At 39.9% G+C, this 12,270-nt stretch overlaps 1 protein-coding gene across 2 annotated transcripts in view; it reads right to left on the bottom strand.

Moving 5' to 3' along the window:
* LOC126187771 (methyl farnesoate epoxidase-like) overlaps positions 1 to 12,270 on the bottom strand; it is a 308,053-nt gene that overhangs the window by 114,169 nt on the left and 181,614 nt on the right. For both annotated transcript variants that reach the window (XM_049929035.1, XM_049929036.1), the window contains exon 5: positions 9,799 to 9,919. In XM_049929035.1, the coding sequence (XP_049784992.1) occupies positions 9,799 to 9,919 (121 nt within the window). The remainder of the gene's footprint in view (positions 1 to 9,798; positions 9,920 to 12,270) is intronic.

Below are 12,270 nucleotides of genomic sequence, written 5' to 3'. Positions count from 1 at the left end.
AAAGTTGGTACCTCAAGATGGCACCACAAGTAAAGACACACCTTGCCAAACGCAGCAACGAATCGGAGGCATCACCGTAGACACGTATCCTGGTGCTTCCTTATGTCGTTGCAGTCTGAAAGCTATTTGCACCAACGGAAACAAAATTGCAACACCAAAAATAATCAATATAGAGAATGAAATGTCGGAGATAAATTTGTCTAGGTAACACTGCAAGATCACAGGTTGATGTAAGAACGTGATAAGCCATTGAAAATGTGAAATGCTGGCACATTGATAACAGGTGTAACTACCAGAATGTTGAATGCAAGTACGGGTGCTGGATGTTAAGTTTGTGGGGTGGAGTTCCATGCCTGTTGCACTTGATCAGTTAATACAGAGACACTAGAGTTGTCGCCCGATGATGTCCCATGTGTGCTCGACTGGAAACAGATGTTACAACAGCGGTATACGGGCGAATGTTATCCTGTTGGAAAACGACTCCTAGAACGCGTTCCATGAATGGCAGTACAACAGGTCGAATCAACAGATTGACGTACAGATTTGTAGTCAGGGTGTGTGGGATAACCAGGAGAGTGCTTCTGCTGTCACACTAAAACATCAGACAATAACTCCAGGTGTGTATACAGTGTGTCTTGCATGCAGACAGGTTGGTTGCACACCCTCAGCTGGCCTCTTCCTAACCAACACACAGGCATCACTGGCGTCGAGGTAGAACCAGAGACCTCCATTCTGCCCGCCAGTAAGCTCTCGCTAGAGGCCACTGAAGATGCAAATGGGGGCGCTTTGGGATCAGCGGAATGCACGAAACAGGGCGTCTGGCTCGGAGCTATCCTTGAAGTAACTGATTTGCAACAGTTCGTTGGGTCACTGTGGTGCCAGCTGCTGCTCAAATTGCTGCCGCAGACGCAGTGCGATGCGCCAGAGCCACAGGCAAACCCAATGGTCTTCCCTCTCGGTGGTGGCACCTAACTATCCGGAGCCCGATCTTCTCGTGACCACCCCTGGCGGCAATCATGTACAGTGGCTACATTCCTGCCAAGTCTTTCTGCTATATTGCGGAAGGAACATCTAGTTTCTTGTAGCCCTATTACACGACCTCGTTAAATTCAGTGAGTGTTGATAACGGCATCTTTGTTGCCTTGAAGGCGTTCTCAACTAACATCAACTCACCAAGTTCAGTCTCAAAGGTAACTAACGCTCACGACTGTTATAGCGCGTATTAAAAGCAAACCTGATTTGCATCCTCTTAGCGGCGGTACTAACGCCACTCTTATGCGACTGGTGAGAAATTTGAATAGACGACACTTTTCAGTTGTAGAAAAACGCTTATCAATTTTCGGTTATGTCTGACATCTTCTTCTTGGTGTTGCGACTTTTTTTCCGTCAGTGTACGTCCGAGAGCAGTGCCACACTGACCGTTGTCTATGTAATCAGTGATCAAATGTAGTCATCGCTTATGACGACATTGTTCTAGTACTACAGATTTGACCACGTGCCACTAGAACATTTATACTGAATATTATGTCATGTCAGAGACAAATAATTGGACTATCACTCTGTAATAAAGTGCCAAATGTTCTATGTGTTAGCGGCAGCATCAGTTTCGTGTCATCTGTGTGAACACAGCTCGTCTTCAAATTTAAGTATTTACCGCGTTCAAGTTTTAAGAAATTACTAGTAATTTGTTACCCTGTTGGAGTATTCGATCGATCTCCCCTTGAACTAGACTCGTTGCAATACACTACTACGTCCCCAGTCGAAAGACACGGAGTGGCCGGCCGCGGTGGTCTAGCGGTTCTAGGCGCGTAGTCTGGAACCGCGCGACTGTTACGGTCGCAGGTTCGAATCCTGCCTCGGGCATGGATGTGTGTGATGTCCTTAGGTTAGTTAAGTTTAAGTAGTTCTAAGTTCTAGGGGACTGATGACCACAGATGTTAAGTCCCATAGTGCTCGGAGCCATTTGAACCATTTGACACGGAGTGCTCCAAAATGAAACTGCATTAGGCTCACACCTACGAGTCACTGGATTCTGAGCATGATTTGTTCGTTTGTGGCTCAGGACGAAATGTGTTGACGAACACAAAACGAAGAACGCAAGAATCGAGATATGCCGGACGGAGTGACCGAGAGGTTCTAGACACTTCAGTCTGGAACCGCGTGACCGCTACGGCCGCAGGTCCGAATCCTGCCTCTGGCACGTGTGTGTGTGTGTGTGTGTGTGTGTGTGTGTGTGTGTGTGTGTGCCTGTTGTCCTTAGGTTCCTTAGGTTTACGTAGTTCTAAGTTCTAAGGGACTGATGACCTCAGATGTTAAGTCCCATAGTGCTCAGAGCCATTTGAACCATTTTATAGAGGTGTGATCAACATCTGAGCACGCATGGAGCAAACTCATCTCAGGCTAATGTGAGGAAGTTGGTCAGTGTATCATGTTATAGCTCCTTACTTTCCCTTCCTCTCTTTCTTTCGCCGAATCACTCCACTGTTGTTCAGTCAATAACGCATTATAAACGCAGAGAGTTGAGGACCACACATTCACACAGAACTGACACAGAATATCCATAGAAACTGTTTCAAATTGTTTCTCAATTAAATTACAAAATGTACTGATCCTGTACAAAAAAGTAGTCGTTTGCATAAGTAATACCCACGCAACTGTTTTAGATGATATTGTTTGGTTTTCTACAAATTTTTAGACGCTCTTGAGAACAGCTGAAATATTTACTTTGCTTATGGACAGCAGATCTATTTTACAGCGCTTTGCGAATAAACGCACCGTACAAAATACTAACCACCGCCTGGAGATACCTCGCTCATTCCGTGTAACGCACCTCTACTTAGCCCTGATAATAGCCTCAATTCAGCGAGAGTCCAAGTCTCTTCAAATATGTTATATCCAGCTGAAGGCACTCTAGTCCGATTCACCAACGACGACGGTTCGCATAGGTCGAGGAGGAGGAGGAGATTAGTATTAACCCTCCCGTCCACAACAAGGTCATTACCGACAGAGCACAAGCTCGGATTAAGGAAGGATGGCGGAGGAAAGCGGCAGTGCCCTTTCAAAGGAACAATGCCTTAAGCGATTCAGGGAATCACAGAAAACCTAAATCAGGATTCAAAAGCTGCGACATGAACGTGAACAGAATAGTGATCCGAAAATGAAGAATAAATTTATTTCACTTTTATGATCAGAAATATTGCAGGGCCTCAGACTACCGGTTTCGGTCAGGAAATACCATCTTCAGATCTGCAGCAAAACACAAATACAGCTAGTGGATGTCTACAACTTAAAATAATAAAATAGGCCATGACGAAAAGAGTTACTGAAATACATGCGAAAATTATGCGCTTTCAATATGACGAGGAATACTTATTTATAAAAAAGAATGTCCTAATGTACTGGAGACGTAGCGGCATGGTCGCACAGGGTAGTCGGTTGGTCTTAGACGACTTGTCACGGCTCGCACGCCTCCACCATCCCCCCCCCCCCCCCCCCATCCCGGTCAGAGGTTCGAGTCCTCCCTCGGGCATGGGTGTGTGTGTTGTCCTTAGCATAAGTTAGATTAAGTAGTGTGTAAGCTTAGGGGCCGATGACCTTAGCAGTTTGGTCCCATAGAATTTACCACAAATTTCCCCAGTGGCATCGTCAATTGTTAAACACAAAATCAGCACCAGCATCGTCATACGTGCATAAAATATGGTATATACTATAGTCTTCTTGGCAGCAGTGGGACTGTTCAAAACAAACTGCCGTGCAGAAACCAAAAAATGTTTGTCTCGCAAGCTCGTCAGATGTCGCTACTGTATGCGTGCACATGTTCTTCAATGATGTAACTATACGATATAAGTAAAAAGAAGAATACAATTAGTAAAGACTGTAGTATGCTTTCCAGATGTAAAAGTCATTTTAGTAATAAAATCCAATAACTTAAGACATGAAAAAAGTTAGATTGTTTACAACAAGAAAGTTAAGCGATAATTCTGATGCGCTCCAGTGGCAAATTATGGATGAAAATATAAAGCCGTAAGTATAATAAAATAAAACGACAAAAACAAAGAGCGAAAGAAGTCCAATGAATGAAAACATACTGTAGCAAATAATCAGCGCTCTCTGTTGACGCTACTGACAGAATGCCGCATAGGCGAGGTGTGGTTAGGGGAACGCAACCGCCAGCACGGCCCTCGTACTCTGCGACGCGCCGTTCCAAGAAAAGAATGATAAATCCCAGTACCAGTCCATTAAGAGGATTATCTAGTTAGTGAAACATGTTATATAAACCGAGAAGGGTAATGAAAACACTTTCTCTGTTTATGTAACATGTTTCACTAACTAAATAATCTTGTTAATGGACTGGTACTGGGTTTTACCGCCGGCCGAAGTGGCCGTGCGGTTAAAGGCGCTACAGTCTGGAACTGCAAGACCGCTACGGTCGCAGGTTCAAATCCTGCCTCGGCCATGGATGTTTGTGATGTCCTTAGGTTAGTTAGGTTTAACTAGTTCTAATTTCTAGGGGACTAATGACCTCAGCAGTTGAGTTCCATAGTGCTCAGAGCCATTTGAACCATTTTTTGGGTTTTATCATTCTTTTCTTGGAACGGCGTGTCGCAGGGTACGAGGGGCCCTCTGGCGGTTACGTTCGTCCAACCACTTCTGGCCTATGTGGCATTCTGTCGGTAGCGTCAACAGAGCCCGTTGATTGCACAGGCCAACGAAAAATTTTTTAAAAAGCTTTTTTACTTTTGTAGCTGATCTGTACAGATTTTTACGTGTTGAATCCAAATTTTGCCTTAGCTTTTTTGTACCACCCATAGTTTTCGAGCAATATGCTTTTTATTATATAGTATAAAAATCTTATGCTATACGGTAAACGGGGAAATTAATGAAACGCTTTGTTACAACATAAGCATTTACAGCAAGCTACCTAAAACAATGATATGTGTTAATAGAGGTTTCACTTGTCAGTTGGAATTGATTTGTATTTTCTTTCTCTTTTTTCTTTGAAGCTTCTTTTGTAGCTTTTTCTACGATACGTCGCTTGCTGAACTTCTCGGTGAAGTGACCAACAGTAGTTCCCCATCATGTTGGTAGCGTTTTTCCATCACTTTAACGTCCTGGTGAAAACGCTCTCCTTGCTCCTCACTAACATTTCCCATATTTTCAGGGAAGTACTTATGGTGACTGTTCAAAAAACGAACTTTCAAGCTCATTAAATATCCTGAAGTTTTAAACTTCTTTAACATTGTATCTATAATAGAAACACATTCTGGGTTTTTTTTCGTGTCCTAAGAACTTTCTAACGATTTGCTTGAATGATGCCCATGCTTCTTTCTCATTTAAGGTCATTGTGGATTCAATGTTAACATCAAACATCAATTTTCTAATGTCATATCCGACAAAGACGCCTTCTTTTAGTTTAGCGTCTGAAAGGTGTGGAAACTTTTGGCAGAGATACTTAAAACATGGTCCATATTTAGGCAAAGCCTTTACAAACTGTTTCATTGCTTTATATGTAGAAGTGGTAGAAGTACGTTTTTTGGACCTAAAAGGTTTTTGCGTAAAAGGTTTAAAGACCCCCTCACAGATCAGTTCTTTCTGCACCAGTGTTGATCCCTAGCCCTACTGTCCCATTCACACAAGAAACATGGAAATTTGGTAAAGCCACCTTGCTGACCAAGGAGCATGCATGTTACTTTTAGATCGCCACATATCATCCAACCATGAGCAGAATAGCCTATTTTATTTAGCACTATTTCTAGGTTTTCGTAGCTTTCTTTCATACTTACAGAATGTCCAACAGGTGTAGAAGCATACATATTACCATTGCGTAAAAAAAAACAGCCTTGAAACTAGTTTTGGATGAATCAATAAACAGCCTCCAGTCTTCCTTTTTGTATTCAATACCAAACTCATTCAACAGACCGAGAATGTCTGAACAGTACACTAAATCACCTTCTTGTTGAAAAAACTTGGAAAACTGCTGCTCTCTCTTTCTATACATGTTTATGTGGTTCCAACTGTCAATACGTTCTTTTCTGTTAATCTAGAGCCAAGCAATTCAGCTTTTTCTTTCGTTAAGCCCAGATCCCAAACCAAATCGTTAAGCTCGGTCTGAGTAAACAATGTGGGCTCTAGACTTTCTGAATTACAATGGAATTCATCATCTGGTTCATGTAAATCAGATTGTACATCAGAAAATACTTCTGTTGGAATAGAATTTAAATCATCTGGTGATTCAGGAACAGGCAAATGTGCACCAATTCCTACTGGTCGGATGGCGGATGGAAGGTTAGGGTAGATTATTACCTACTTGTTTTTCGGATTATGATCAGTAATATCAACACTGCAAAAGTAGCAATCATTGGAATGATTTCTTGGCTGCCTCCATATTATAGGAACATCAAATCCAAAGGCTTTTTTCTCCTTTTTGGACCATTTGGTAAGATCTTCAACACACACATAACATACCTTATGTGGAACCCAAGATTTATCTTGCTCACCAAGTTTAGATCCAAAGTATGACAGATAAAACTTTTTCACATAGTCTGTAATGTTTCTTTGGTGTTTTGTAATCACAAATTTACCACAACAGCAAATGTTTTTCAGCAGTGCTAGCAACGTCATCTACATTCATTACACTGCCTTTTTAAATTATTGTAACTATATAAAAGCTGTTAAATTCTTTTAAAAAATCGCTTAATTTAATATATTTAACTGTAAAATGTGAAGATATGGTGATTAATACAGTTTTTTAAGTATGATATTTTGATTTCCCATCCAAAAAAACATAAGAATAAGGTATTTTCAACAAAAAAGTTCTTCCATCGTTGGCCTATGTTATTTGCTACAACATGTTTTCATTCAATGGGCTTATTTCACTCTTTGTGTCTGTCACTTTTTAATTATTCTGTGTACTCTGTAAGCTGGTTATTACTTACGCCTTTATATTTTCGTCCATAATTTGCCACTGGAGAGTATTAGAATTATTTTCGCTTATCTATTTCCTTTTTAACAACCAAAATTTTATCGTGTCTTAATTTATTGGATTTCATTACTGTAATGACTTTAACACCTGGCAAGTGAACTACTGATTGTATTCTTCTTTTTATGGTATATCGTATAATTACATCATTGAAGAATATGTAGTGACATCTGGCCAGCTTGCGAGACAAGCATCTTGTGGCTGCTGCACGGCAGTTTGTTTTTAACAGTAGCACTGCTGACAAGATGACTATAGCATAAAGCACATTTTATACATGCATGACGAGGGTGGTGCTGATTTTGTGTTTAACATTTGACAATGTCACCATGGCTCCAGTACATTACGACATGCTTTTCTATAAAACAGGTATGCCTCGTCATATTTAAAGTGCTTAAGTTTCACATGTATTTCAATAATACTTTTCGTCATGATCTATTTTATTGTTTTAAGCTGTAGACATCCACTAGTTATATTTGTGTTTTGCCGCAAATCTGAAGATCGTCATTGCTGACCGAAACCGGTACTCTAAGGAGCTACAATATTTGTGAACATAGACGTGAAATACGTAAATTTACCCTAAAACAGGATGGCCGGCTGCGTGTTTGAACCGTCGTCCTGCCGAATACGAGTCTAGTAGGCTAACCACTGCGCTACCCCACTCGGTCGTGCAGGTCGGGGCTCCGACGGAGTTTGATTTATTGCCGGCTCCAAGCGACAGTTTCGGTGCTCGCATACACGTGCTATGCGCTTGAAGAAAGCATTTATCCTGTATATTATGTCTCTCGCCTGTTTAAATGGAATTTTTTGCTTAACCACTACCACGAGAGTTGATAACTTGCAACAAACAACTTCGAGATTCAATGCAGAGCGTTCAGAACACTACTGAACACTCATTGGCTGTCGAAGAATGCGTGACTTAGGTGGGCAGAACAAGCCTTAACTCCACCTCCATCTTTTGTGATTCCAGCTGGAAGTGTTGATAAGATCCCGTAGAGATTCTGAATTCTTCTGGGCCTGCAGAGTTATAGATCTCGTGTGAGGACATTATATATTTAGTAACCCAAAATGCTGCTAGACAAAAACTTTTTATTACGGTATTAGTTTTACTGCTGTAAGCTTATTTCGGCTTCATGGCCATTATGAGGCTCAGAAACATATGCAGTTGTTAGTGCATATATCTGTATTCATTTGTAACTAATAACTGTTTTATGTATATGTTTCGTGGTACTTTCTTCCTGACACATCGTTAACGCTTTCACTGTCGAATACCTTGTACTACTCCGAATCGTAGGTGTAGCGCAGACGAAACTGAAGATACGTAATGTCTCAGCTGGAAATTGTTGCTGAGCAATATTCGTTAACAGGTATTTAATATTTTCCGTAAGTTTAACAGCTTGATTTGACAACGAAGTCAACGGTTTTATATGGTTACATAATTAGCTTTTTCATCTATGGAGTTTTGAGTGCTTGTAGCAAATTCTTTGCTAATGTTTTATCCATTGTGGTGTTCTGCAGTTTCAGTAAAGTTGTGAATATAATTTTTATGTTTTAAGTCGGTTTCTACGTTAAAAATTTTGTCTAGCTGTTTGTGTCTGTGTATACTGATTTCTATTTCTTCTAAAAAGCCCTTTATTGGGCCCTTTGGTGCTATGTGCAAAATTTGCATCGCATTTTCGATCTGGTTTACACTGTGGCTTTCTGTTCGTATGTATTTGAATTCTGTGAATAGGTTTGTGGCACTGTTTATGGTATGATCTAGGTATGTATTTTTGAAAATTCTGCCTGTTTGGCTTATGTAGAATTTTTCACATTAATTACAATGTGAAGCAGATCGAAAATTCGATGAAAATCCTCCACATAACAACAAAGGACCCAATAATTAACTCCATGGAATAAATAGAAATCTACATAAAGACGCGTAAATATCGAGACAAAATTTTTGACGAACAAACTGACTAAAAATTTTAAAATGATACAACTTTACTGAAATCACGAAACACAATAACGGATAAAACAGAGAAAGACAAAAGCAACGAACATTAGCAAAGACTTACTACTACTGTACATAGCTCCATAGATGAACAAGACCATTATGCAACCACATAAAATCGTTGACTTAGTTGTAGAATAAAGCTCTCAAAGTGATTCCGTAGAGCTACCAAATGGCGGTGAGTTTGGTTGCTACGTTACACCCACTGTTTGAAATGGTTACAGACATTTGCCATACGATTACGTTCGATGATTCATCGAGCCAGTCTAGGACGCCTGACAAACGTGAGTTTGCTCAAATGGTTCAAAAGGCTCTGAGCACTATGAGACTTAACATCTGAGGTCTTCAGTCCCGTAGAACTTAGAACTACTGAAACCTAACTAACCTAAGGACATCACACACATCCATGCCCAAGGCAGGATTCGAACTTGCGATCTTAGCAGTCGCGCGGTTCCAGACTGAAGCGCCTAGAACCGCTCGGCCACCACAGCCGGCGTGAGTTTGTCATGTAAACCTTCTGATGAAAACAAGAGTTGTAAGTATAACATTTTTACCGTCCTCGAAAAACTTATGTATGTTTTTTTACGCATCATTCGCCCTTAATACAGGAATGTTATGTAATTGCGATGATCCCCATTTTAGGAAATTGCAATAATTGTAATTGTCAGTATCCGCTTAGAGGAGGGAACTTTGGAAGCAGTTAAAGACTTTGCAGAGACTTATCATAGATGCAGGAGTAAAATCCGACAGGGATGTGTAACATCCAACACACCCGATCAATCATATTTAAAATAAAAGCGTGTAATAAAGTTTATTGCGCATTACTTACCCATAAATGTTCTGTTATTATTTTGGGCTTCTTCAGCTTTTGCAATTTCACACAAATATGCATCTATGAGATCCCTCTTCTTCCCTGGAACATATGTGGCCTTGTGGTCTTCAATAAGTTTCTGGAAAACAGTAAAGGATTTTTGATAAATATAATTGTGTAGGTTTTTACGACTTGAGTCACTTAACATAAAAGTTTTCTGAGTGTCGTACCGCTTCATAATGTGAAAAAAACTATGCTGGAGAAACCAAAAGAATGCCACTGCAACCGCGTCCGAAACCTTGGTTTCTCCAGGACAGCTGTTTTCTTTTCCTTTGTTTACATTATGACGCGGTACGATACTCAGAAAACTTTTGTGTCAACAGTGAATAAATAGGTGTCTCTGGGTAGATGGTATTCATACCAATACGAGCAAGGAGAAAATATCTTTCAGAAATTTAATAGAAGAATTTTTTCCTTTTACTTATAATTATACGTCCTTTCCAGGAACATCTGCGAGTTTTGTAACCCAGTGTACAGTGAGCAATCACCTTCAAAATCTTTTGTTCACCAACAAACTGTTTCCTTTTGATGACGTCGCTATGTTATTATATCAAATAATCTCTCGTATTTAATACGAAGCAATGGTGGGGATTTGATTTAAACGTGTGATAAAGAGTGAGGGCATAGGTTGTGACACCGGATCCGAATTCAGAGAGGTGGGGTTACATGCCTCGAGCGGTCAGTTTTGTTTGGATTTTCCATCAGATTTTCTAAATTATTTCAGGCAGTTGGTAGAATGATTAAGGGACAAGTCCACAATCAATATATTACACCATCCTTCTCCAGTAAGTCTTGTGGCCAGTCTCACTTATCCCCTTGTGGAAGGAACATGAAACCTAACATTCCTTCCCTTTCACCTGCATCTGCTTGTATACTCTGCAAAACGCTGTCAGAGGCATGACAGACAGTTTCTTTTATTGCTATACACTCAGACATAGAGCACAGAAAGAATTATTGTTACCATAGTCCCTTTTTCTTTATTATTATTTCATTCTCCTTTAGGGGCAGTCTGGCAATGGCTGTTTAAACTTTCTGGGCATAGGATTGCAATTTAATTAGAAGAGATTACAACATTAAAGAATTAAATAAAGTGGGTAGGAGAAGTGATTCAGCTTAAAACAGGGGAGAAAGGACCCATCTAGGCAAAATTACGGAAACTGAACTTAGTATTTTACTAAAAAATAGATGTCTGTAATAAAAAGTCGTTCTGTAAAAATTTACATTTACCACAGTTAATGGGCCAGAATTCACATAAGCATGGCAAACACTCATTTTAAGTTAATAAAAGGAAACAAAGAAATAAAGATTGTAGAGAAGATTTTAGGAAGTAGACTGACAGTACAGAAATAGTCCCATACTCAGGGAATAAGTGTAGGGGGAGGAGATTCAGGAATCTTGCATTTCTGTTCGTGGCAATATCCTAGTGGAGGTGGTTTGACATAAAGATGGTAGTAACATTTAAATTAATAAGTAATATAGAAGTATATAACCGTGAAGAAAAAAATAGACGAAATTAGTAAAAAAACAAGTAATCTTAAATTGGCATAGCCACAGAATGACTCGTAGAAGATAGACAAGAAAGTAGAGCAGTCTGAAAAATTAAAAGGCAAATCCAAACGGCTTAGCAAAGTGGAAATTGGCTTAAATATGCACGAAGCTGAAAACAGAACAAAATGTAGAAAAATAGTAATAGATGGGACAGTATCGAAGGCATATCTGTTCCAAAAATTCTGGGTAGAAAATGGACAACGCAAGAGAGGAAAGAAGAAAGTGAACAGAAGGTGTATTGCAGAAACCTCAAGCTAACTTAGTGGCTTGAAAGTTGTACTTTGCGACCTGTAACAATAGCAGAAGAAGTAAACAACAGATGGTTGTTTAATGTAAGTACTGTGCCATTTCTTGCGTAAGTTTAACTTACACTCATTTATCTGCAATCTGCATGCGGTGATGGTGAGGTTCTGTGTTGTTTCGGAGATGGCGATACTACTGCCAATGCTAGTGGAGACGGCAGTGTTGTTTGTTATGCATTAAAACAAATGTGATACAAAAACTGTCATATATTCGACAGAGCGCAGATTTTTACTAGACCTATGATGTACAGTACGTGTTGTGCGGCAAAGCTATGCATTTTTGAAGAGGAAGACCTGCTCACCATCTTTTACAACTTCACACAATTCGTAGTCTGCTGCCAGAAAATAACAGAAGTAACATGATGACCTGGCTTAAGAAAGGTTGAGTTGTTAAAGAGTGAACTTAAAATTATGCGCAGTATTATCAGTAAAAACACAAAATAGTATTGTTTTTGAGCTATTATATCTAATACTGGTAGTACTAAATTGCAGATGTGTTGTGTGTGTGTATGTAAGTGTTTATGTATGTGTGAAACTCTTTGTGGCTAAGATATTTGGGTGGTGTTCCTTTGTGTTGTGT

Source organism: Schistocerca cancellata, chromosome 5, assembly GCF_023864275.1.
Source record: "Schistocerca cancellata isolate TAMUIC-IGC-003103 chromosome 5, iqSchCanc2.1, whole genome shotgun sequence".
Classification (NCBI taxonomy): Eukaryota; Metazoa; Arthropoda; class Insecta; order Orthoptera; family Acrididae; genus Schistocerca; species Schistocerca cancellata.
Note: the sequence above shows the minus strand (reverse complement) of the source record. Positions and strands in the feature narration are given on the sequence as shown.